This window comes from Lasiosphaeria miniovina (assembly GCF_030549165.1).
Source record: "Lasiosphaeria miniovina strain SMH2392-1A chromosome Unknown B0T26scaffold_4, whole genome shotgun sequence".
Classification (NCBI taxonomy): domain Eukaryota; kingdom Fungi; phylum Ascomycota; class Sordariomycetes; order Sordariales; family Lasiosphaeriaceae; genus Lasiosphaeria; species Lasiosphaeria miniovina.
The window spans coordinates 5630649-5653983 of record NW_026848223.1 but is presented as its reverse complement, the minus strand read 5'-3'; the positions used below and the strand labels follow the sequence as shown (position 1 = coordinate 5653983).

The 23335-nt window shown below is 56.0% G+C and overlaps 13 protein-coding genes across 13 annotated transcripts; 8 read left to right on the top strand and 5 right to left on the bottom strand.

Annotated features, from left to right (window-relative positions):
• Positions 1–1064: 1064 nt before the first annotated feature.
• Positions 1065–1588, bottom strand: B0T26DRAFT_331813 (uncharacterized protein). Its single transcript, XM_060434413.1, has 2 exons — positions 1415–1588; positions 1065–1342 (listed from the first exon to the last, which is right to left on the bottom strand). The coding sequence occupies exon 2, from the start codon at positions 1337–1339 to the stop codon at positions 1109–1111; it is 231 nt and encodes a 76-aa protein (XP_060297249.1). The 5' UTR covers positions 1340–1342; positions 1415–1588; the 3' UTR covers positions 1065–1108.
• B0T26DRAFT_331817 (uncharacterized protein) lies at positions 1589–2702 on the top strand. Its single transcript, XM_060434414.1, has one exon. The coding sequence runs from the start codon at positions 1767–1769 to the stop codon at positions 2451–2453; it is 687 nt and encodes a 228-aa protein (XP_060297248.1). The 5' UTR covers positions 1589–1766; the 3' UTR covers positions 2454–2702.
• B0T26DRAFT_778567 (uncharacterized protein) lies at positions 2703–3834 on the top strand (the record flags this gene model as incomplete). The annotated part of the gene is made up of 3 exons (XM_060446649.1): positions 2703–3294; positions 3470–3590; positions 3677–3834. The coding sequence occupies exons 1-3, from the start codon at positions 3028–3030 to the stop codon at positions 3832–3834; spliced, it is 546 nt and encodes a 181-aa protein (XP_060297247.1). The 5' UTR covers positions 2703–3027.
• Positions 3835–4013: 179 nt separating this feature from the next.
• B0T26DRAFT_331711 (uncharacterized protein) lies at positions 4014–5080 on the bottom strand. Its single transcript, XM_060434412.1, has 8 exons — positions 4981–5080; positions 4887–4919; positions 4764–4785; positions 4587–4684; positions 4470–4508; positions 4366–4381; positions 4222–4301; positions 4014–4157 (listed from the first exon to the last, which is right to left on the bottom strand). Exons 1-8 carry the CDS (start codon positions 4998–5000, stop codon positions 4115–4117), a joined length of 351 nt encoding a protein of 116 aa, XP_060297246.1. The 5' UTR covers positions 5001–5080; the 3' UTR covers positions 4014–4114.
• Positions 5081–5646: 566 nt separating this feature from the next.
• On the bottom strand, positions 5647–7132 carry B0T26DRAFT_645577 (delta(14)-sterol reductase like protein; the record flags this gene model as incomplete). Its single annotated transcript, XM_060437737.1, has 2 exons — positions 5647–6737; positions 6811–7132. 2 exons carry the CDS (start codon positions 7130–7132, stop codon positions 5647–5649), a joined length of 1413 nt encoding a protein of 470 aa, XP_060297245.1.
• Positions 7133–7860: 728 nt separating this feature from the next.
• Positions 7861–9707, top strand: B0T26DRAFT_713372 (mannose-6-phosphate receptor binding domain-containing protein). The gene is made up of 3 exons (XM_060442116.1): positions 7861–8499; positions 8578–9181; positions 9232–9707. The coding sequence occupies exons 1-3, from the start codon at positions 8117–8119 to the stop codon at positions 9382–9384; spliced, it is 1140 nt and encodes a 379-aa protein (XP_060297244.1). The 5' UTR covers positions 7861–8116; the 3' UTR covers positions 9385–9707.
• An 896-nt stretch (positions 9708–10603) lies between these two features.
• Positions 10604–11624, top strand: B0T26DRAFT_331658 (uncharacterized protein). The gene is made up of 2 exons (XM_060434411.1): positions 10604–11141; positions 11214–11624. Exons 1-2 carry the CDS (start codon positions 10742–10744, stop codon positions 11450–11452), a joined length of 639 nt encoding a protein of 212 aa, XP_060297243.1. The 5' UTR covers positions 10604–10741; the 3' UTR covers positions 11453–11624.
• Positions 11625–11795: 171 nt separating this feature from the next.
• Positions 11796–14462, bottom strand: B0T26DRAFT_676617 (uncharacterized protein; the record flags this gene model as incomplete). The annotated part of the gene is made up of 1 exon (XM_060439996.1): positions 11796–14462. One exon carries the CDS (start codon positions 14460–14462, stop codon positions 11796–11798), a length of 2667 nt encoding a protein of 888 aa, XP_060297242.1.
• Positions 14463–14614: 152 nt separating this feature from the next.
• Positions 14615–15618, top strand: B0T26DRAFT_331643 (uncharacterized protein). The gene has a single exon (XM_060434410.1). It carries the CDS (start codon positions 14767–14769, stop codon positions 15472–15474), a length of 708 nt encoding a protein of 235 aa, XP_060297241.1. The 5' UTR covers positions 14615–14766; the 3' UTR covers positions 15475–15618.
• An 822-nt stretch (positions 15619–16440) lies between these two features.
• On the top strand, positions 16441–17907 carry B0T26DRAFT_713363 (uncharacterized protein). Its single transcript, XM_060442115.1, is given in 5 exon segments — positions 16441–16921; positions 16986–17323; positions 17431–17608; positions 17639–17650; positions 17664–17907. 5 exon segments carry the CDS (start codon positions 16567–16569, stop codon positions 17666–17668), a joined length of 888 nt encoding a protein of 295 aa, XP_060297240.1. The 5' UTR covers positions 16441–16566; the 3' UTR covers positions 17669–17907.
• Positions 17908–18441: 534 nt separating this feature from the next.
• B0T26DRAFT_752368 (uncharacterized protein) lies at positions 18442–19570 on the top strand (the record flags this gene model as incomplete). Its single annotated transcript, XM_060445513.1, has 2 exons — positions 18442–19177; positions 19266–19570. 2 exons carry the CDS (start codon positions 18442–18444, stop codon positions 19568–19570), a joined length of 1041 nt encoding a protein of 346 aa, XP_060297239.1.
• A 238-nt stretch (positions 19571–19808) lies between these two features.
• Positions 19809–21248, bottom strand: B0T26DRAFT_856099 (beta-lactamase-like protein; the record flags this gene model as incomplete). Its single annotated transcript, XM_060447689.1, has 2 exons — positions 20121–21248; positions 19809–20066 (listed from the first exon to the last, which is right to left on the bottom strand). Exons 1-2 carry the CDS (start codon positions 21036–21038, stop codon positions 19809–19811), a joined length of 1176 nt encoding a protein of 391 aa, XP_060297238.1. The 5' UTR covers positions 21039–21248.
• Positions 21249–21534: 286 nt separating this feature from the next.
• On the top strand, positions 21535–22899 carry B0T26DRAFT_741419 (sulfide,quinone oxidoreductase/flavo-binding protein; the record flags this gene model as incomplete). The annotated part of the gene is made up of 1 exon (XM_060443964.1): positions 21535–22899. One exon carries the CDS (start codon positions 21535–21537, stop codon positions 22897–22899), a length of 1365 nt encoding a protein of 454 aa, XP_060297237.1.
• Positions 22900–23335: the final 436 nt, after the last annotated feature.

Here is a 23335-nt window from a genome sequence, read left to right as displayed (position 1 = left end):
CACCACTGAAAATGACAGAAAGCGCTTCCCGTTAAAGAGAGAGCGTACAATCATCAGACGGTTTGCTTTGGAACTGAAGTTGAGGAATGGGACGGAAGTAAAAAAATGGAGAGCTTGGAGCTCCCATGCCAGCAAAGACCAAGCGCCTCTTCCGCTTCCCTGTTGACGCCTTCCCCGCACCACACAACCCCCGCCCGCTTTGTGCCACCCCGAACCAAGCTTTCCCCGCCCCAAAGCTGGCTTCCCACTGCGGGTCGTCTCCCTCATTCAGGGCTTGGCTTTGGAGGTCCTTAGTCCGGAGACTAGACGTAAGGCCTAAAAATGTCGGCCCTTCTTCCTCGTTTTCTGTCGATCCCATGATGCCGCCTTCTTTTTCTCCGCATGGCAGAGAATTCGCATGGCGGGGAATTCGGCTTAGCACTGTTCAATTGGCGTGCCAATGGGTCATTGTTACATTTTCCACTCTTTTTTAGACTGGCCCAAGAGTTACATCCACAGTCCTGTGGGTTCGTCGTGGAGCTGTTCGTGCGACTTGAGGCCGACTCGGGCGCGCACGTAACGTTGTGACGAGTTAGTCTTCCTTGTTTGCGAGCTTCCTTTGCAAGTTGCCAATGGCCCTGGCCTGGATCCCGAGTCTCCGGGAACAAAAGTCTCGTCGTGCTACGTGAAACCCTTGCCAGTTCCGATTCCCCGGGCTTGGCTCGGGTGTTTCCAAATCAGCAATCTCGACAGGTTGTGAATTTCAGCACCACGTGTTGGTAACCCAGCCAACAATCCAAGATTGTCGGAATTAATTATTGGGTACATGTACATTATAGACCCCTTATTCCAGCTCATCGACCGGGATAGACACACCCTCAGCCCCGTGGGTGCATGCAAGTGCCGACTTAATATCCGCACCCTACGGCTCCTCCCAGCCAGATGCCATAGCCTCTTCAAGCCCTTCGCGGATGGGGCGCGTGAACAGGAGTTTGAGCATGGGCCTTTTTCTCACCTGGCAGGTCGTTTCATAGTTTTTTGAGATGGAACCCTTCCAGTCCTTTGCCTCGAGCAGCAAGAGAACCGTGTTAAACTCGCCCCCCATGGAGACATTGCGGCTTTTCTCCTTCTAAAAGGATAGTTCGTCGCAGGCAACCTTGCTGCGGGGTTCGGCTTGCTCGTATCGGTATATCATCCAGACAGACATGCGCGAGGACCCGATATTCATGAGGAGTAAGTAGCTGGTGGACGTCACCTTATCCGGGACGCTACGCTTGTCCAGTGACTTTTGAACCATATAGACTTCGCCCAGCGCAACGGCGTATTGCGGTGGCACCTTCTCCTCTTCCCAATTGCCCATGGACTGTTCGGGTTTTGTGTGAGCGTTTCCTTGCCTGTGATGACGCACTCAAGAATGTTATGGCGCTTCACATACCGCTCATCCGGGGGCGGCTGCTTTCGTAGCCTGTATGTCAAGATGCTTCCTGGCTCTAATGTGAAGGGTATTTTGAAAAGCGCCGCCAACTTTGACAAAGAATGATGCCTCGGTCGAGTTGTGGGTGTGCGCCCAGAGGCTCACATCGATGGAAACGCAGCCCCGTGTAAACTGCGTGAGACGACCAAGATCCGCTTCAGTACGGCAGTCTATGCCGTCTAGAAGCGATAGTAAGTCCGCCACCGAAGGGACAGCCATCATATTAGCCAGAGCGCGGATAGTCAAGAGCCAACCAACACCTTTATACGTATGATATGTAACAAGCGAATCGTTTATACTCTCGTCCAGCTGGATGCGCTTGTTACTACCGGATCCCGAAGCGGACGCCGCCGAGCTCTCGGAGATGACGCGCTTCGAAGTAGCCGGCTGGAACGTAGGAGACGATGAAGCTGCAGCGGAGTGTAGCGCCATCTCATCGTGCGTTATTGGAGTTCGCATATCCCCCTTTGGCATGTCGTCATCGCCACCAACACCGCCACTTCCCTTCTCGATTTTCTCGACGCGTTTCACCACGTCACGCATCAAGTTTTCCAGCGCCTCCAGCCCGGGGTTGGTTTGCTCGAGGTTCGAATTATTGGGTCTCCAGGGCCTGATTGAATTTGATATGAAGAAGGTCGCCCTGGATCGCGTCAACACGAGCCTTCACCCCTGTGTTAGCTTCCCTGAGACTAAGGAGCTCGCCCTTAGCGGCTCTAATGCGGTTGCCTCGGGCCGTATCGTTTACCTCGAGGCCGGTAATCTCGCCCTCGACGGCTTCAAACCGAGTCTTTGTCTCGTTAGGCTCGCCTGTCAACGTCATCTAGGAGCAAAAATCTACAATTTCACGCACTTTGCTATCAGTATCAAGCCAACAATGCTCAAATTCAGGGACTCGGCCGACGGTAATGACATTCTGGCGTTCAACTTGCTGCCGACCATTTTCAAGGAGGGTGAGCCGGTTGGTGGTCGTATCCTCTTGAGCCAAAGCTTTCCTACCTAGCCTACGACTTCCAGTCCCGGCCCTGGTCGCCGGCCTGGACGATGCACAGCGAGTCGATCCAGACGTAGCGGATGCTAAGCTTGGCGGCGATCCGGAAGGCGTCACGGAAGACACGGGGCAGCCGGCCGAGCCTTAGGCCCTCTGGCCGCATGCGCTCGTCGACATTGGCCGTGGTCATCCTGGAGCTCTCTGTATCGCCGTTCCATCATCGGTGGCTCAAGATCACGTAGGTGCCTCGTAACTGGCCTGTCTCCCGCAGCACAGCGTCCAGCCCTCCATTCAAGACCTCCATACAACGAGTCGGAAGGGGCGCCGCGTGCTCGACGTTGCCAGAATCACCCGAGATCGCTTCCTTAAAGGCACTGTGGGCGCTGCATTCATCAAGCCAGCTTCGGATCGCAGAGTAGTAGTCCTCGGCAGCCAGATCAGAACCAAAACTGCGTCCTAGGACATCGCGATTAGCGGCGGCAGCACTGGCTTGACACACATTAGCATCGCTCTATTTACAACACCAGTACGGAGGGTGCAATTGCCTGGTTCTGCAGCCACGCTGCGATAGTCCCGGCGCAAAGAGATGGATCCAGAGCTTCTGGTCGGCCACGTTTCGGAGCGTGGCAGTTTCCAGCGGCTCGACCAGGTGGCGCATCAACAGGCCACAGAAACGACATCCTGCTTCGGCGCCACGTGCGACAACCTCCACCTCCGCCTGGTAGCCGTCTTCCAGACAGAGGAGGAGGTTGGACTGCAGGCAGCGGCTGCACAGACCGGCCGGCATGATTTAGGAGGGAGGGATGGGACAGATGGCAGCTGGGCCGCGCTGCAGCACAGAAAATGCAAGTCGGTGAGGGGAGCTGTCTTGACAGTGTCATGCGTAGGTAGGGAACGCACGTGATGGAGGTATCAATCGGGGTAGAGGGCGCGCAAAGCCGAGAATGCGGCGTAGTTCACGCGCGTCTCGGGGTCCGACCCAGCCTCAGCTCCATACCACCAAAAAGACTCATAAATCAGAACGCCAGATCATGAGTTCGACGGTATCTCCGCTACGGGTGAGGCTTTACAGCATCTGGTTAATGAGTCTTCTGGCAATTACCTTTGTCACGAGGGTCGTCATGCTGATGGTCCTCGGGTCGCTGTCAAGTACGATTTAGACATTTTCAAGGGCCTGGCCCTGTGTATTGATGTGATCTCGTGTGTTGATGAAGTGCTTCGCTTATTGCGCCCAGACAACGGGCAGCTTGGCCTGCTGCGCGAGCGCCGAGCCGTTACGAGTCCGTTTATCCACCTCGGCCTCATGGCCTTGCTGTCCGCACTGTCCATTCATGTCAAGGACGCGTCTAGGGATCTGCTGTGGTATTTCTTTGTCTGGGTGGTGCCTAAGTAGTCTTCCAAGTAGCTTTAAAAAACATGCTTTTCTTCCGCAATCGAGAGTCTCGCGCTTAGCTGTAAGATGTCGCTCGTAGAAGTGATGTTACTAACATTATGAATCGCTGTGTTCCTCAAGCGATTCTAATCTCGACTTCTCATTTGAGTGCAACAGCGTCAAGTTATATGAAATTGATCACTAACAACATATATTAAGCTTAGCTGTAAGAACTAAGCAAGCTCTAGAATTTAAGCTAGCTTCCACTTAAGCTACGCTTACTCCAGAAACAAAGGCTGATTTAGCTGAGAAGAACAATGATAACACTGTCGCCACGAAGAAACCTGAGCAGGCAGTTAGAAAATGACAGGTTGATTGATATAGGCATCGATGGTTTCATGTACTCACATCTTGCTGATGAACCGATCTTTGTTTACAGGTCTTCCCTTCTTGCCTTGGTAGTTTGGTGTCTCGGTCCACATCTCTTTCTATTGCAGCAAAGAGTCAGCTGATCGTCTGTTAGAAGGGCTGGGGCTCCTGCCGTGGACGTACCACGTTCTCGAGGACCCTAGATCACGAGCAAAGTTAGCGAAACCTGGATATAGAGAGATAGCAACGCGACACTTCTCATTTCCCACAAAGAATCCCACACGTACATATTGCAGTGTCGATCGAAAGCCTTGACGCGCGCGAGCCTAGAAGCGATATCAACCACCATTAGCAGCCAAGGTCTAGTCCAGTCTGCCGAGCACCAGGGACCAGGACGGGCTCACAGCTTGCGGTTTGAGCGAATGCTGATCAAAACCTGCGTGTGGCTGCGAACGGCAGTCTGGAGGATTGAAAGAGGGCCATGGCTCATCTCCCAGTTTTCCTGTTCGCCAAGGATCAGATCAGGTAAGCGGTCAACGTCTCTCACGAGACAGGGCAGCCGAGTCGGCGGGGCTGCCTACCAGCTGGGCGATCTCATACTCCCTGCAGTTGGGATAACACGTTAGCAACCGCTCCTCCGAGACCTGACATGAGCATCGGTTCGATAAGCGAGTAGCAGGACGACGGGGCAGAGAGGGACGTACGTGCACTCATTGCGAGGCTTCTGCAGAAGAGTCCTGTCGCAAATGGTTAGCCAAGTGATTAGAAATAGCTTGCGCATGCATATAAAATGCTCACTGAATGTTCGAGTCGGCCATTATTCGCTATGTGCTGGTTGATCGAAGGTGGTTGGTGGTGAGATTTGGAGGTTCCAGCGCGAAATGGAGATGAGAGGCGGCGGCGTGTTCCACGCTGGAGTCGGTTTTTTTTGGGGTGTTGTTATTTCTTTTTGGCTCCACAATTTCGTTCGTCTTGTCACGTGCCACAGGCCTTCTCTGCACTTTGCCCCTCGCCGCCTTCCGAAACAGGCTCAAATTACAAGGCCCCTAACATCAGCATCAGTCCTTTCGCGGCACAAAGCGGAAAAGCGTGGGCAAAGAGCCTCAAGTTTCAGAGTCCGAGCACACTGGGAGTTGGCGACAGAGTCCACACTTCGCTTCATCAAAACCGCGATGCGTCGAACGCTGCAAGTCCGCAATCTAGCAGGCATTAAATTGCCCTTACTATTTGCATTAAAATAAGTATACTAGATAAGGTGCAACGTTTCCATTAATATGGGGATTATCCCATTAAGCAACTGTGTGCTACCTTGCAAGTTCCACTCTGCAAACTTTCACAAAACAAGGGTTTACCACGACTCCAAGTTTGCCTGCCACTACTCTACAAACTACCTCATTATCTGCAACTACCTCATTATCTACAACCACCCATTCGACCGATGCATCCCCAAGTGCTGTATCGCACTTAGTAGATGTACGGTACGATCCTCCATGGCACAATCTTCTTGTACTTCTCCCAATCCTCACCGTACTTTCTCTCGCACTTCTCGTCGTCTCGGCCGTGGCGATGGATGAGCAGGACCGCAAAGTAGACAACGTAGAAGTACGTGAATAACATTCCCCATCCCTCGGCGGCACCTGGAACTACCTCGCGGCCGTCGACTAGCTTGAGGGCACCGGGCGCATTGCTGCCGGCAGACAGGATGGTGTATCCGGCGAGGCCAGTTGGAAGGCTGTATGGCCAAGCCTGGATCCAATCGCCCAGGTAGTTGATGTGACGGGCAACGCCCCACCAGCCGGAAACCAACAACCGAGTGCCGGCCTTGGTCTCGATGTACTTGAGGTGGGCGACGCGCGGGTCGTTGGGGTTGGTCCGGAAGGTATCTTTCTGGCTATTGGACAGCCGGAAGATGCTAAACCCAGTGGCCAGGACGGCACCAACTACGGCAATGCCCAGCACGCCGAGCGTCTTTGGATGCATGGAGAGATAGCGAGTCTGCTGAGAGTACATGAATGGCACCCACACGAGATCTCCAAACGCAAGCATGAAGCCAAAGCCGTCGTTCGTAATGTCAATAGTGGTCAGGATCGCAGGTTCCATGAACTGGCCATCAAGCACATAGAACGCCTGGATAGCTGTGATGAAGAGAATGCTGTCCGTGACGTAGCCATAGAGACGGTATTGCTTCGCAATAAATGAGCAGTTCAGCAGGATCCAGCCGAGCATCCCAGGCCGTAGCTCCATCCACTCCTTGATATCGATCTCGCCAATGAGTGGAAGCGTGATGCGAGGGTTGAGCTCGCGGCCAATGTAAAAGTCGTACATGATGTTTCCCGAATGTCCCCCGGCCGCCAGGTCTCGATATTCGGGATTGCCAGGCTTAACGCTGAAGCTGCGGACGTAGACGAATACTGAAAGAGCGTAGGCAATGGCAATGTTGGAGGTCAGGAGTTGCATGTAATTGTCTGAGATAAACGCCCATACGGGAAACTCAGCCCCTTGAGCAACAGTGCCCGCCGTGCAGATGGCCAAGGTGAACATGGTCGAGTTGAAGGCTAGAGCGGAAGTTAGCCTAAAAGCGACAGGCCGATCCTAAATCTGGGCTTCTGACGAAATCATTGTGCTTACCATTGAACCGATATTTAAGTCGGCCGCCGTTCGCCAGCTTGGTTCCCTCTGTCAAGGTCGCCGGAAGAACGCGGTACAGGATCGCGCTGAAGGCATAGTACGCCAGAGTCCAGCCAAATGCGCGCCAGCTCCCAAGACCCCATATCCCGTCAGCAGGCCAGCCGACTTCTTCCTTCAATGTTGCAAGGTCGAGAGACTTGGGGTAGAGGAGGGACGGGGCCGGGCAGCCTGACTTGTCGTTGCAGGCGAAATTGAAGGTATGGAGAAGGACTGGCAAGCCAAAGACGATGGCAGTGGCACCGAGCCTAGGAGGACGTGGCATTAGCTGTGGACGCAGCTATGCAACTTGACGGGCGAAAAATGGTGAAGAGTACTACTTACGGCCCTCCGAACTCGTAGGCGCGCTCGAGCTGCGGAGTTTTCGACTTCAATTTAGGTGCCATGGCTGCACCTGAAGCGTCTGGTGCTCGAACCAAACGCCAAAGCGAACGGAGGCAAGAAACCGGTCCTTGGACGGATTGCCGACTGGAGTCGCGATATTTGGCAGCGCTCTCGTTTGGCTCAGCCTTTTTGCTCGACAAGGTCACGGGGGGTCCTTGGTGAAGAAGCCGTACAAAATCTCGCTTGACCCGGAGCTGCCATAGCGCCAGCGGGCACCTTTATGATCGGTCCCATCATCGTGGTCCGTGCACATAACGCAGCGCTGGAAATACGAATACGCTGGACAAAACGGCTCCGCGATACCCAAAACATTGCCCGCGGAGCCCGCGGAGCCCTAGGCCATGGCGGATGGACGACAACACAAATAAATCCCTAGGCCATTCGGGCTGTGTTTTCGACTTTCAGTGAGCTTGTTGGCCTGGTTTCTGTCGGCTGGTTGGTCGGCCTCGCGGGCCTAAACCAAATTAGGACGGTACCTGATTTGCGTACGCACAGGCATACGTAACCGACGTATCTTTTCAGGGTTACGGCAGGTCTGGTGGGGCGTTTTGCGCCCCTGTCAAGGCCGCCAAGGAGACCCCACACTCGCGCTATTGAGCCAAGGGGAGTTAGGTTTGTTGAAACCGTGGACAATTGGCGATCGATGAAGCCGAGTCCAACACAGAGTGCACTCCTGTCTACATTATCCTACCAACCACGTCCACATCGCAGCAGCAAGCTGTCTATCCCGGCAGCCGACGGGCCCCGCATATTTCTCACGAGAGTACGATTACTTGCATGAGCGCGACCTTCATCTCCGCTCAGTGCGCCGGGGCGCTTCGCCATCCTCCAAAACCGACCACGTCGTGAATTCCCAGTCGCGAAAATGCACGCACGCATTTCGTCCAATCTTCTCCTAGCGCTCGCGACACTCGCGGGCGTCGTATGCGCCGAGGACAAGGAGCAACCCGATAAGACGGTATCTACCACGTCGTCTGTCATAACGCCGTGTGTCGCTACCTCGACCAGCGGATCTTTCTTCGACTTGCGCCCCGACACCGCCGTCGCCGTCGCAGAGGGGGAAAAGGCGCCCAGGGGAATCCCGGTCGAGGACTATCTCGCCAAAGGATGGGACTATGGCGCAAACTTCACGTTGAACATATGCAGCGCTGTTGTCAAGAAGGTTGATGATGTGGTTGGGGTGGAGAAGGCGATGTGGAGGAATGTCAGCGCCTACTACGAGAGCAAGGGCAAGGTCTACTCTTTAGGGTAAGATTCCCCCTTTGAGTCCTGGTCTCTGTTTGTTCGACGCAAGCAGGGAGAACATGCTAACGCGTTCCTGCACAGGTTTGAATCGGGTAAGCTCGTTCCTCGCGGCCGAAAGCTGGTCCTCGAATACACGGGCGGGTCGCCGTGTGGCTCCCCTGAGGACAAGAAGAAGGACAAGCGCAGCGGCAGCGTTCACGACGGGGCGGCATACAAGTACTATGGTGACGACGAAGACGACACCTACGAAGTGACCCCTGCAGCCAAAAAGGAGGACGCGAAAGAGGGAACGAAAGACGAGAAAAAAGACAAGGACAACGAAGAGAAGCAGAAAGAAAAAGACAAAGAAAAAGAGAAGGAGAAGAGCCTGCGACACAAATCAGCCATCATATCGTTCCTCTGCGGCCCCGACCCGGATACACCGACAGCGGCTTCCTTCGTCGCGACAGACCAAGATGAATGTGTCTACTTCTTCGAGGTGCGATCACAACACGCCTGTGCCACAGCGGAGCCACACACGCCCGGCAGCGTGGGTCCGGGGAGTGTGTTCGCCATCATATTCTTCATTGCGGTGTTGGTATACGTGGTCGGTGGTATCTTCTACCAGCGAACAGTCGCACATGCTCGGGGCTGGAGACAACTGCCCAACTACAGCATGTGGGCTGGCATGTGGAATTTTGTCAGGGTAAGAAGCTCCACCATGATAACGAATGCCCTTTTCTCACACGCCTTTAGGACATATTCATCATCTTGACATCATCTTGCGCACGGTTTTTGCCCAGCCGACGGGGCTATCGCTCGTTATCTATTTCGCCCAACGGAAGGCAGCGCAATCGAGAGGACGAGAACCGACTGATTGACCAGCTTGACGAGGAGTGGGACGACTGATCGGATTGATCAGACTGCGTCGTCAAAGAATTGACGGAATTAAATGTATTACCTTGTTGTGTTATTCGTACCGAGCTCGTTCTCCTCCGCTCTTCCGCGGAACCTTGTCTTTCGCTCGATGCTACTTTCGCATCATCATCAATGCGAGGCGGCTTTCACTGCCGACTTTACCGTTTTAAGGGATATCATTGGGCTGGCGTTTTTCGGGACAGGGCTTGCTCACGGCGGCGGAACCCCGTCTCCGTGCTGGTGTGCAGATGGACGGCTTTTTGGCTACCTAACGTATAGAAAATTCTTGAATAGACTTGCTCATCTGTCTCGTTCCCTCCTTGTTCGCGCCAGCCGCGATCCGTATATCTTGTGCTCTCTGAAGGTAAGACAGCCACAGGTCCACCATACGAAATACCGTCTGGCGTCTGACCTAGGGCAGTTTGTTTAAAGCTTACTCGGCCCTGCACCTAGGAATGTATGTGCCTTACGGTGCAATTCAAAACTGGGTTGCGGGGTTCAGGTACCGAATGTCCTCGCCGCTTCCCCTGGAGATCCCGCCCCACATTCCCAATGCAAACAGCAAGGAGAACCGATACGTAGTTGTATGGATGCGCCTACCTTACTTGAAAGATTCCATTCCGATGAGATGACAATCTTATCGTCCGCCTATGGAGCGGCAAACGCCCTCCCGTAATGCCGTAAAAGCAGTCAGCGTAGTGCTTCGTTTACCTGCCATAGTTGTGTGGCGTGTTTCTCCCACACGTCATAGTTTGTGCTTCTCAATCGGGCCCACAGTCAACACTCCAACATTGCCGTCGTACATACGAGCCACGACGTGCGATTCTATTAGCCGAGGTGGAATGGAAAGAGCACACTGGAGATTCTCCAGACTCCAGCTCCAGGTCGCCATGACACGCTTAAAGTTTCCCGGGAACCTTGAGCTTCCCGAAGCTTAGAGACCCAAGGTAAGCAATTAATCCTGGCAGGTGCACAAGGACAAAAGGATGTTCGCCAGCAAATGCTTCAACAATTAACACAGCCGCAGATAATAACACGTCACCTACAGAAACATCACTAGCGAATTTCGTACTCTCTCTGTCATTCCTCAGTCAGGCCTTCTTTTGAGCTACCTCGTCGCGCTGCTGCCCCAAAACACGTCCCTCGGTGTGTGCTAGTCGCTCACTTCGTCGCTGCCGTATTGGCTGAAAATTGCACAGAGCCACGTTGCTGCCTCTGCTGGCACTCGAGTCCTTTGTCCCTAAAAGCAAAAGCCCCCGCTGGATTACCCGCCATCCCCTCTCCACTTCTGACATCACTCATTCCTTACGTCAACTTTCACAGCTCGTCTAACCGCTCAACTTCTGCAATGGGGCGCTGGTCACATCTCGATACGGACGAGGAGCGTCTGCCCCCGGGCATGACAAGGGTGGGCTACGATGCCGATACTCAAATCTACACATACCGCGACACCGACGGCAGCATCTGGGAGGGCGTACCGGGCTCACAATACGGAACTTTGCATCGCTCAAAAGTTGCGGAAGCCCCGCCTTTGCCAAGCGTCCACATCCCCGACGACGTCGAAGGTGAAGAAAAGCCATATGTCCTGCACGATCCCGACGACGACAGCAATGATGAGGACCTCGTGTCGACAACCTTATCACAGCCCCAGAGAGCGAGACTGCGGGAGTCGCATCTTGATCAAACTGCGAGCAAGCCATTGCCGAGAATACCCAGCAACACAGGCAGCTACGGCACCGCGTCGGACGATGAAAAGCCCCGCCACGGCGCTGACAAGAAGAATACAGAGACAGAGAGCGTCTCATCTGTGGGCGCGGGACGCCGCTATAAACGACTCGAAGAACGACGTCAACAACCCCGGACCCCGCAAAGATCGGGGACGGTTTCCCGCCTCTACCGATATTTTGTCCGCGACTCACAAGATACCCGTGCAGGAAGCATGAGCAAGCAGCAATTGGCTCGCGCCTCGACAGTTCGCGAAACGCCAGTGCACCCGAGACCAGGAACTAATAGGCCTAGGAGAGCAACAACCTTCGATGAGATTTTGGATCGGCATTGAGTGTTGGAGGCGTGATGCCAAGGAGGGATTGAATGTTTGCTATTGCCCATGAGCCTGGACACAATGTTCGAGACTGTTTGGAGGAGTGTACCTGCACACGGCTCATGACGACGTGACGAGTACCCTGTGGACCTTTTCTTTCTTTTTCCTGCACCTAGCCAAGTTCACTGCTTCCCCCCCTTTTCTTACTACCAGATGTCAGCTGGTTGGCGTTCAAGTGTCAAAGAACTGTACGATACAAGGCAGTTGGCCCCATGTTGCAGGTGTGATGGATATTATTGCGTTTTTACTACGGTGGTTTACATGATTTACAAGACACGAACAACGATTGACGGCCCATTTGTTAGCCGTACTTCTTATCTGCCTTGGGCCGAAACGAGTCCCTTGAACTTGCTCCCTCTTCCATATCCGAGTCTTCGTCCACTTTTCGATTCCGCCTTGAGTTGATTGTCAGTTCAACGCCACCCTCGACCTTCTCTCTGACCGAGGCAGTTAACTGCCAGGTCGCGTGATGGCGGACTCCAGCGCTGTTGGTTCTTAACAACCGTGGGGCAGAGGAATTCAGGGCCAACACCAGCAGCTCGCCAAGCTGGCCCCAGGCATCGCTCGACCAGAAGCCGCCGAAGGCGATGAACAGAATGTGCCCGATGGCAATGAGAGCGTGGAAGAGCAGCAGTGCGAGACCAAGTATGACAAGAGTCCCGTTCTGCAAGCTGTACCCGGAAGCCGCGATGTAATGGTCGATAGTTATGTTAACATAACCGCCTGTTGCCTCGGCTTCCGCGAAAGGGCGTTGACGCGTGTAGTTGAACGGAGCAAATGGTACAATATCATCGCTATAAGACCAGCACGGCGTGAACGCGCACTGCACAAGCGTGAGCACCTCCATCATCATGGCCGAAATGGCGATTGAAAGACAGCCGCTGTCTGTGGAGCAGGCGCCCGCGAGGAAGTCATAGTTGGACAGGTTGCTATCCAGAACGTTCTGCATCCGAGAGCCGTCGAATTGCGGGTTGCTGAAGTTCTGCATCCACGCGCTGTCGAACCGGATTATCTCGCTCGCGCTCACCCGCTCCGTCTCGTTGATGAGCGTTTCGATCGGGCTCTTCAGCTGCATGTAGCTGCTCGCGTCAGAGTCGGGCGTCACCCATATCTCGCTCTCCACCCACCGCGCCGCCGAGTAGCACAGCTGCACCGCCCGCCAGCCGGCCATCACGGCTCCCGAATCGTCGTCGTAGTAGGGCGCGACCGTCACGATGCCCGTGGATACCGCGTGCTTGGACACGTACGGCTGCATGTCGAAGTACTTGAGGAACGTCGCGTTGGCTGCCGGAGCAGAGGCGTTCGTCCCCCACACCATCGCGGCCATGGCCTCGTCGACGGTGATGTTGAAGGGCGGGTAGATGCCGCTGACGAAATTGACAATGCTGCCGGGGCCGAACGAGCTGCGCGCGTAGTGGCCCTCGCGGCACTGCACTGCCGCCAGCGGCTGCTTGACGGCGACGGGCCGGCCAGAGGGGTCCGAGAAGGTCGCGGTGGTGTAGATGAAGTCGATGAAGCGGTCCGTGTCGACGTGCCACTGGAACCGGTCGCTGAGGTCGCGCGCAATGACCTGAAACGGCAACACCGTCCCGCTCGTGGAGATGCTGACGGTCGTGTCGGTGAAGTCTGAGGAGTCCATTGAGATGTCGTCGTCGTCTGAAGAGCCGTCTCCCGAGTCATCGGTAGTTTCTGAGTCGTCTGCGGTTTCTGAGCTGTCTGTGGCTGCTGCGCTCGCTGCCTTACGATGCTCGTACTCGTTTTCGTCTTCGTCGGGATCCTTCGCGGCGGAGCTGCCGTACGGCATGTCTATGCTGTAGTCTGCCGAGCCATTGCTGTCGTCTCCCGAGTCATCACTGTCGGCCGAAGCGGCCGTATCAGTCGAGTTAGTGCTGCCAGTCGAGTTGCTGACAGCAGCTACCTTATGCACCACTGTGATTGGGTCCTTGTTGCCCGTCTGGCACGACCAAACCGTCGAGGTGGTAATGTTCATCGGACTGCAAGGCCGATCTGTGCTGATGTTCGAATCGTACAAGCTTATGCCAAAACTCCCCGTGGATGCCTTGGTCAGGCTCTGGAGTATGATGTCGTCAAAACTCGTGTTGAACCAGCTCGCGTACCCGTCAAAATCCGTGAAACCCCATACCATGCCCAAATCGGGGCCGACCGACGTGGGATACAGCCCGGTGGACGAGTTGACGGCAAAGTTGTACGGCCGGAAGCTTCCCGGGACGCCATCGACCCCTTTTGTCTGGTAATGCTGTGATCGGGCGGTAAAGTAGTCCTTCATGCCGGGGAACGAGGACTGCATGAGATAAATGCCTGGTTGGGGCAAGATGACGATGGCGGAGAAAGGTCCGATCGCCAACGAGATGAACAGACAGACAAGAATAAGAACCAGAGTGCTCAGGTGAGTCAGGCCCGTGAGATCCCGCATTGCCGAGCCCCAGAACTCGGACGAGACTAAATACAGCGGCGAACTTATCTGCCACGGCGACGTGATCAGGCCCAACGGCACCCCCCCTTGGGATATGAGCAGGTATCGGACCCGGTGCAGGAGGATGTTGGACACGGACAGGATGATCAGCCCCTCGTGGACCTTGGCGGCGAACTGGAGCGCCGAGAGCATGTCCTGGCTCGGCCCGGGAGGTCCCCAGACAAAGCCCGTGGCATAGAGACCGACGAGCACAAAGGTCACGGTGAGGGCTAGGATGTGGAACTTGACGATGAAAAAGACGGCGTTCAGCTTGCGGTGGCTGGCCACTCTCTTGAGCTTCACCTTTTTGCCCCCAGGGGTGAACGGAGATGCTGGCACATGGTCGAGCTCGTCAAAGTTGAGTGGCTGTTTCTTGTCGGGGTCAAAGGCTTTTTCCTCGGGGGCGTTGGCGGGTGTCACGGCGCCCGCGTCCCGCGGCGGCGCACTCCCCAACCGCTTCTTCCAGCGGAACACGTCTGCAAGTTGGCGGGCCATTTTCAGATTGGCATGCTTGTTTTCGCTTGGGCGGGACCTGCAAGTCGATGATGACCACTACCCTTCGCCAGGAAGGGGGGGTGCACAGAATGAGTGAAAGACGAGCGGTCGTGCCAGCTAATGCTGAGGACTGAGGTTGAGAACTGGGCGAGGCATCCGGATCACGCTCTTGGGCATCTTGCTCCATTTCTTCAACGGTCCCTCCCTGGCCCTGCACGTGCACGGTGCCGACGGCATGGCCAAAGGAACAAGACACAATATCAAGTAATTATTCCTCCGCCGCGCGGGACCCCGGCCGTCTGCCATGCTTCCATGCGCCTTTGCCGTGGGTGGAAAGCGCTCCCAGCCAATAGACGACGAACTGCCCCTAGTTTCAGGGGCTCTGGTTCAGGCGGACACGCAAAAGTACCCATGTTTCCGTCTCCTGCCTCACTCTTTGGTTGCGGCGCAGTCGAATGAGGCGCCGCCCTCGAATCCTACCCATTCACGGCCGAGCTCCGAAAAAACAAAGAGCGGTTTGACGTATCATTCTTATCCCTGTCGCCTACTCAGTCAGCGTGAGACTTTTGCCGGCGATCCGACGATCAGGCATGCCGTCCCACCCAAGGCAATTCAAGCCCTACGGCGAGGCGTCGTGGCGGCGTGGGGTTGCCCCTTTCCCGGAGGCCTGGGTAGCGGGTTTTACACTGCGAACCAGAGAAAGCTGAGAGCGGCGCAGCAAGCCCAAGCAACGCTGTTGTCAGCTCTCATGCGCCACGCCAAGGACAGAGTCCGTGGCCGCGTTTCGTCTGATACCCGAGTTGCCGAGCCGGCCCCGGATCTTGGCTTTGCTCGGCCCCCAAATCGAAAAACGACGACCGCGCTCAGCGCTAGACAGGACAGACTGGCCACTGAAAATTGGCAACGCCCAGGCGCAAATGTCGCAACGCCTGTCGGCATGTCGCAGCGCGTGGACTCCTGCGTCGCTGTGGGGGAACTCTGGTCCGAGACAATGCAGCGATGTGGTAGATGAAGCGGAACAGAGATACGTGCAGTGTTAGTGTCTGAACTCGAAAAGAAGACGATAACTTCTACCCCGGCCTCCGCCCCTTATTGGCTGAGAGAGCTAAGGAAGTCTCGAAACACGCCAACGAATGCTTGCGCGGAAGTTGGCTTCATACGACCGCACTGGCTCCGAATGTTTTCTCATGTCTCAATTGGGTTGCACGGCGGGGTTTGTGTTTTACCGCCCTGTCAGGACAACACCAAGTTTTCGTTCCCAGTGCCGATTTCCGGCGCCTAGACTAGTGCTGTCAGGTCTTTATCGGATGACGTGAGGACAGGTGTCGGATCTGGCTGATGTGAAGATTCGTTTGTGTCGCGTGAGAGATTGCATATCTGAGTAAGTGTCAGTTATATGTACCTTGGCACTACCAAATCGTTTTACGAGACCAAATGAGGGGCAGCCAAACTCTTGTCCAAGGTTAGTTCACGGTAGTGCCGGAAGCAACTCACCGTGCTGCGGTAATGGGTTTCCACATCAACGATAATAATGCATAAACATGTAAAAGAAAGCAGTCACCTGGACGGAAAGAGGTATACGTGAAACTCATGCTTCCTGATGTGTCTTTGCAATACTTTCAAGGACGGTAAACATGATTGGTAAAGGATGAGCGAGTGAAGTACATGTTTGCCTGTTTCCATCCACCAGCACTGTCTCATAATTACCCCAATGATGAGTGTGAACTCAAGAGGACTCGATTACACACATGGAATTCGCAGCCCAAGTAATGAATTAGGCGACAATGACACGGCGTCAGCCATGATATCGGTGTCACGAGTGGAGAAATGACAGCTGCCAACCGTAATCAGACAGCACGGAATTCCTTCTCGATTGTTTTGGAAAGAGGTGTGAAAGTGTGGGGTAGTTGGGCTGAGGATGGCGCGGTACATATCAGCTGACAAATCCCTCTGTATTTGGTAAAGAGCACCAACGAGCCGGAAAACGCTTATCCGCACCTTAACCAAGACAGTTTATTAGCCTGTCAGGCGCTTCCAAGTCTAGTCACTGAGATCTGAAGTAACTAACTCCACCTAGCGCCGATCAACTTTAGACACAAGCGACATGAAGGTGCAGTTCATCAACGTGTCCCACCCGGCGGACCGGGTCTCGCCACGGCGAATCCGCATGCATGCGGCCCGCGAAGCCCACGGCCGGGCCCGGCGCCAACGGACAGCAGAATACCAAGCGCGCATGAGCACGGCCACGGCAGCCGCGCAGGCCGACAACACACTGGCGCTTGTCTCCGTGGCCAATGCTAGCGAGAAGACGGAAACGATTGAAGAGATCATCAGGACCACCATGCCAGATTTATTTCCAAGCCCGGCCGACGTATCTGCATGGCCGGGTTTGGTAGGACCCTGGGCCCGCTTGGCAATGGGCCCCTTTAGACCCGAGGAGCACTTTCTCCTCGACCACTGTGAGCAATTCGCAACACACACCATGGAATAGAAGCAAGTCACTGACATGGTGTGGTTGGCCAGACGTTAGAACAGTCATGCCAGAGCTCAATCTGCACTGCCCCGTTCTCAGTAATCTGGGCGATTATCAGTCGTGTTTGACGCGTGAATGGGTCAGGCTCGCTCTAACCGACACGGGGTCCATGAGCGGCCTCTTCCTGGCCGCGTGCCGCCACCTGGCGCTGGCGTCGGCACTGCCGGACAACCACGAGAGCCAGGCGCACGACAGATTCCTGAGGCTGGCAACGACGTACAAGGTCGCATGCATCCAGGCGCTGAACGAAGCCATCACGGCCGAGGGGAAGGACAAGAGAATCAGCGATGCGACCCTAACCAAGACGATGCTGCTGGTGTTTGACGAGGTGAGTGCAACGTCGACTCCTTGCCGACCAAGGCCCAGGGCCAGCCAAGGCTATTATTTATTGTCGGACCAATTAACTAATTAATCGCTAACAATGTGGTCGGGCAGATCTTGATCGGGGACCTGGTTGCCACACGGCGACACCTGTTGGGAGCGGTGAAGATGGTCGAGGTCAACGGCGGCGTTATCGGCGGCTTTCTCAACGCCCTGCTCCAGAGATGCGTCAATGTCGTCGTCAACGACAAGCGGGAGCCGTGTCCGCTTGTCCCGCGTCTGTCTCCTGTTGGTCTGTCTCCTGTTGGTTTGTCTCCTGTCGGTCTGTCGTACCCGTAACGTTGACACGTAACGCTGCATGTATGTGGTGTAATTCTCGTATGGGCAAGTAATCCAATACATGTATGCACAGGCTTCAATACGGGGGGGGATGGCCTGCCAAGACTTGCTCCAACCCTTTTGGGAACAAGTGCGAATACGCACCATTAACAAAGAGGACCGGGTGGCTCCGGATCGGAGATACCGTAGTAATTCGTCAGCAGTCCAGCTACTTCTCGCGAATTATGATTACTTAAGCAGGCCCGGACTTACAGTTGTTCTGCTCCGAAAATTATTTCCGCGTTCCAAATTGCCAAGACTTGCTCTTGCTGCTTTGGGATGCCAAGGTTTGCGGCTTCTGCAATGGAACGGCCAAAATTTGGTGCCAAGACTTGCTGCTTCCGCTTTGGGACTTGGGGCCCGGGGCAGGCAGAAACTCAAACGTCAAGCCCAACAACAACAACACCAAGACCAATGCCTCAAAGGCACGGCCGTTTTTGGATTATCCAAGCACCAACGATATGACACGAACGCTCTTCGATCTTGGTAATCAGTCTGAGCAGAAAGCAGACACGGCGAGTCCGCAATTGAGAACTTCGGAGTTAATTAATTATTTTTAGAAATTCACCGAGCGTCTCAATGTGCCCAGTCCATGTCTCGCCAATTATTAGCAGCGTCATTCCGTCCAACGGCCAACATGTATAAGAACCGAGACCACAGCCGACCAGCCCAAGAGCTGAAATGCGATATAGTCTCAACAACATAGATCAATCCTGCCTTCGTCCCAAGCTCCCACCGCCGTCTACCATGTCTTCAACTTCCCCCACCTCCGACATCCCCAAGGGCTCCATCGTCCTCGTCACGGGCGCCACGGGCTTCATTGGCTCGCACACCGTTATCCAGTTGCTAGAAAAGGGATACAAAGTCCGCGGCACCGTCCGGAACCTCGAGCAGGCCTCATGGCTGCCCGCGCTGCCGCGCATCAAGCCCTACGCCGACAAGGGCGACCTCGAACTGGTCGAGGTGCCCGACCTTGGCGTGCCTCGTGCCTTTGACGATGCTGTCCGTGGCGTGTCGGCCATCATCAACGTTGCCGCCATCACTAGCTTCGACCTGGACCCGAACAATGTCATCCCCGCCGACATCCAGGGCATCACCTCCGTCCTCGAATCAGCCATGACCCAGCCGACGGTGCGCGCCTTGGTGCACACCAGCTCCATCCTGGCGTCCACCATGCTCATGCCCGGCCTCGACCACGACGTGGGCCCCGACTCGTTCAACGACCTCGCCGTCCAGCTCGCCTGGGCACCGCCCCCACACGACCCTTCGCAGGCCCTCTTGGTGTACGCCGCCGGCAAGGTCGAGTCCGACAAGGCCCTGTGGAAATTTGTGGACGAGCACAAGCCAAAGTTCCGCGTCAACGCCGTCCTGCCCTCGGCCGTTGTCGGCGAGCCCCTGAGCCAGAAGCACATTGATAACTCTGCCGTCTACGTGCGCTGGGTCACAGACGAAAGGACGGACAATCTTAATGGCATGCCTGCTTGTGAGTCCCCCGCGTCCTGTGCGACAGGTTTCCTAAAGTAAAAAAGAAAGAATTGAAAGACTAACCACGGTATTGTTTCCCAAAACAGTCTACGCCATCGACGTCGGCGACACGGCGCGCCTGCACGTGGCCGCCGCCCTCGATCCCGATGTCAACGCAAAGCGCATGCACACGTGGGGCGTCAAGGGCAACTGGAACGACATGCTGGCTGTCGTCCGCAAGCTGCGCCCGCAGCGCAAGTTCATGGCCGACATGGCCGACTCCAAGCAGCTCTCCATCACGACGGACGAGACCCTGTACCGGGACCTGCTCAAGAAGTGGTTCGGCCAGGACGACTGGGTGTCGCTGGAGAGTATGGTCGCCAACAACTTCAAGGGCGGCTATCTGGACTGAGGGTGAACCATGAGCATGATTGTACTGTCCCGTCTCCCGTCTTGCATCTGTTCTTGCTGTTGTTTGTCTGATTATTTAGAGAAGAAGTACTAGAGAATTGATATGTTCACTATTCCGTAAACGTATAATTCTTTCATCGTCGACCCCTAAATATAACAGACCGTTCAATTACCTACTTTCCTAGATAACTCACCACCCCAACGTCAAACACAACAAACACGAACCCCACCAAAAGCCGTCACCACTCTCCAACACCCGGCCCCAACCGCATCGGCACATGTAGCAACCGGTCCCCAAACCCCGGCGTCGGCCGCGGCAGCCTCCCCGCGCGAATATTCATCTGCAGCGCCTGGTGCAGCAGCCGCGGCGCACCTAGCCTCGCATCGCGCTCGCCGCGCATCGTCACAAACTCTTCCTCAGAAATCCCGTCGCGGAGGTGTCTGTTCTCCCTGCGGTGGTCCACCACCGTCGCCCAGCTGACCGGCTCGCGTGAGTGCTGCTGGTGGTGGTGGTGGTGGCCTTCTTCCTTTGTCCCGTCGTCGTCCTTTACTGGAGGTGGCGGCGGGTAGTCGTGCCCCGGCCAGATGCGCACGGCGGCGGGCAGCGCGAGCAGCCGGCGGGCCGATGCGTAGAGGTCGCGCACGCTGCCGCCGGGGAAATCGCACCGCGCGGAGCCAATGTCGGGGTGGAACAGCGAGTCGCCGCAGAAGACGTGCGCGCCGCCGAACATGTAGCCGAGGTGGTCGGGCGTGTGGCCCGGCAGGTGCAGCGCGGTGACGCGCAGCGCGCGCCCGACGACGAACTGCTCGTCGTCGTCGAGCAGCGTGTCGAAGGCGCTCTCGGCGCGCTCGTCGGCCGGCACACCGTACCGCTGGCCGAAGAGAGTCTGGACGATGCCGATGCGCCGCCCGATGCAGATCAGCGGCGGCCGGTGGTTTCTGTGGGCTTGTGCGGCGCCTAGTTTTAGTTGTAGGTACGCCGCAGCCGTCAGGTGGTCTGCGTGCGCGTGCGTCTCGAGGATCCGGTCGACGGTGTAGCTGTGCGAATGGATGAGGGCGAGGAGGTTGTCGGCGGTGTGGGTTGACGCGGTGCACGTGCTGGCGTCGTAGTCGAGCACCGGGTCGATGATCACGGCTTCGTTGGTCGATGGGTCCGCGACGACGTACTGCCAGGTGCCTGTGTTGGCCTCGAAGACGGGGTGGATTACAGGCTCGGAGGGGGCGGCATGGACATTGGCATGGGAGTTTGTGGTGAATTGCGCAAGGCCTTTTGTTGTTAACTGCTGGGGTTTGTAGACTGGCTCCCGAATGCTTCTCGAGACATGGTATGTTCTGGTGGCATTTTGTGCCACTTGATAGGGGTATTTACGGGGGCCGCATAGAACTGGGGCGGACGGTTGACCCAGCAGCTGGCAAGTCCGCTTCTCCCATTTTGCAACGCCAGCATGGAGTTGGCGCGGTTTGATCATGGCTTGAATTTTGTATCATGCTGCATTTGACAATTAAAGAAAGATGGGTAAATAAGCCGCGAGAATTAATTAGGGCGATAGTGCCGAGATCGTCATGAATGACACCCCTATGCGCAGACGTCAGACGCACCCCCGTTTCCGGGGATCATCCCGACCCCACATGCGGATGCCGTCGCTAGTCACCATTCGGGCTCCACCATTGCACCATCGAACGGTCACGGCGGCTGAGCGGGTTCAATGCAACTGTGGATCAGGTGAAAACCTAATTGAAACACCCAGACTTGGCGATTAGTATTTCGCATTTCTACTGTTTTACGGCGCCAGAACACAAAGCGGCCACTCGTTCAACGCTCCAGTGCGGCATTATCAGCTTCATGGCCTTTGTTTCCCACTTCACCTCCCACTCGTTAATTACCTCTTTCATCATTTTTTCTCTCCCTTGGCACCTCATTCCGCCCGTTGCATCCTCGCCGCATTTCTGACGCCAACCACGACCATGGTGCGCACTCGCATCGCCTCGGCGGCCTATCCTGGGGCGCGTGCATTCATTACCCCGCAGACCATCCGCCGTCTTGCGACAGCCACCGCGCCGCCCGTAGCGTCTCCGGCCCACAGCCACAGGGTCGTTGTCGTCGGCGGCGGCAGTGCCGGTCTGGCCATCGTCTATCAACTGCTCCGGACGGGTAGATTTTCTCAGGATGACCTGGCCGTCGTTGACCCGGCCGAGTGGCACCACTACCAGCCCGGATGGACTTTGGTCGGGGGCGGGCTGAAGAAGAAGGAGGACCTGCGGCAGCCCTTGAAAAGTCTGATCGACGCCAAACTAAAATTTTACAACGATGGCGTGCGCGCCTTCTCGCCCGAGGACAACCTTGTCACGCTCAGCAACGGCGACAAACTCGGCTACGAGCAGCTCGTCGTCGCGCCCGGCATCAGCATCAACTATGCCAGCATTAAGGGCCTGCCCGAGGCCCTGGCCGATCCAGACTCTCTGGTGTCGTCCATCTACGGCTACGAGACCTGCGACAAGGTATTTAACACGGTGCAGAAGTTGCAAAAGGGTGCCGCCATCTTCACCCAGCCCGCCGGCGTCGTCAAGTGCGCTGGCGCTCCCCAAAAGGCCATGTGGCTCGCCCTCGACCACTGGAAGCGCGCTGGCCGATACATGCCTTCTGACCCGAGCTCGCCCATCAAGATTGCCTTCGCCACAGGGCTCCCGACCATGTTCGGCGTGCCCAAGTACAGCGCCAAGCTCGAGGAGCTGCGGCAGGAGCGCGGCGTCGAGGGCCTGTTTGAGCACGACCTGGTCGCCGTTGTAGACGGCAACAAGGCCGTCTTCACCCGCGGCGCCGACAAGCAGCAAGTGACGCGCGAGTTCGACCTGCTCCACGCGGTGCCCAAGATGGGCCCGCACGCGTTCGTCAAGGACAGCCCGCTGGCCAACGAGGCGGGGTTCGTCGACGTCGACGACGGCACGACGCAGTCGCGCAACTACGCCAACGTGTGGTCGGCGGGCGACGCGTCGAGCCTGCCGACGTCCAAGACGGCGGCGGCCATCACGGCGCAGGCGCCCGTGCTGGTGCGCAACCTGCTGCGCACCATGGACGGGCAGGCGCTCGAGCCCGAGTCCATCTACGACGGCTACACGTCGTGCCCGCTCGTGACCGAGTACGGCAAGGTGCTGCTGGCCGAGTTCAAGTACGGCGGCGTGCCCCAGGAGACGTTCAACCGCTGGTTCGGCATCGACCAGGTCGAGCCCCGCCGTGCCTTCTACCGCCTCAAGAAGGACTTTTTCCCGTGGGTGTACCAGAACTATATGGTCAAGGGTACTTGGGCTGGGCCAAAGGGGTGGAAGAGGTGAATGGGGGCCCATCAAACAGGAGATGGCTCGCGTGGGTCAATAAAACTAGAGTTTGCTAAATTAATGATAAAGCCACTCGTCTGTGAAATCTGAGGCTGCCCGATTGACGATTTCTCTCGTGTGAGATGTTGTGGGATTGACTAAAAAAGGAAGAAATAGAATACTGACTTGCGACTGACCCTTTACCGCAATCGAGCTCTTGGAACGAGTTGCTTAGGCCCAGTTTTTACCTTTCCCCGGACTGGGTATTGATTAGCCAAAAGAAACCCCGGTACGGAGGACACGGATAATTAGAGTGCACGCCTTGGCTGAACTTTCTTCGCTAAATAAACGGTGAACAGTTACGCGAATGCTAGGTTGCAACTCGCACGTCTATTTATCCAGAAAGCAGACACTCACATTGGTGGAAAAGGCTCGACAAGTTAATAGGGACCGC

Bases quoted from the DNA above. Each gene is read 5' to 3' on its own strand.
- B0T26DRAFT_713363 (XM_060442115.1), top strand. From the start codon at position 16,567: ATGAAGGTGCAGTTCATCAACGTGTCCCACCCGGCGGACCGGGTCTCG. The intron at 16,922-16,985 runs GTGAGCAATTCG...GTGGTTGGCCAG, and splicing joins GCACTTTCTCCTCGACCACT to ACGTTAGAACAGTCATGCCA. The intron at 17,324-17,430 runs GTGAGTGCAACG...GTGGTCGGGCAG, and splicing joins TGCTGCTGGTGTTTGACGAG to ATCTTGATCGGGGACCTGGT.
- B0T26DRAFT_713372 (XM_060442116.1), top strand. From the start codon at position 8,117: ATGCACGCACGCATTTCGTCCAATCTTCTCCTAGCGCTCGCGACACTC. The intron at 8,500-8,577 runs GTAAGATTCCCC...GTTCCTGCACAG, and splicing joins GGCAAGGTCTACTCTTTAGG to GTTTGAATCGGGTAAGCTCG. The intron at 9,182-9,231 runs GTAAGAAGCTCC...ACACGCCTTTAG, and splicing joins GCATGTGGAATTTTGTCAGG to GACATATTCATCATCTTGAC.
- B0T26DRAFT_331711 (XM_060434412.1), bottom strand. From the start codon at position 5,000: ATGGCCGACTCGAACATTCA. The intron at 4,786-4,886 runs GTACGTCCCTCT...TCCCAACTGCAG, and splicing joins AAGCCTCGCAATGAGTGCAC to GGAGTATGAGATCGCCCAGC. The intron at 4,685-4,763 runs GTAGGCAGCCCC...CTTGGCGAACAG, and splicing joins AGTATGAGATCGCCCAGCTG to GAAAACTGGGAGATGAGCCA.
- B0T26DRAFT_331817 (XM_060434414.1), top strand. From the start codon at position 1,767: ATGCGCTTGTTACTACCGGATCCCGAAGCGGACGCCGCCGAGCTCTCG.
- B0T26DRAFT_331813 (XM_060434413.1), bottom strand. From the start codon at position 1,339: ATGGGCAATTGGGAAGAGGAGAAGGTGCCACCGCAATACGCCGTTGCG.
- B0T26DRAFT_331643 (XM_060434410.1), top strand. From the start codon at position 14,767: ATGCTTCCATGCGCCTTTGCCGTGGGTGGAAAGCGCTCCCAGCCAATA.
- B0T26DRAFT_331658 (XM_060434411.1), top strand. From the start codon at position 10,742: ATGGGGCGCTGGTCACATCTCGATACGGACGAGGAGCGTCTGCCCCCG. The intron at 11,142-11,213 runs ATGAAAAGCCCC...TGGGCGCGGGAC, and splicing joins CTACGGCACCGCGTCGGACG to GCCGCTATAAACGACTCGAA.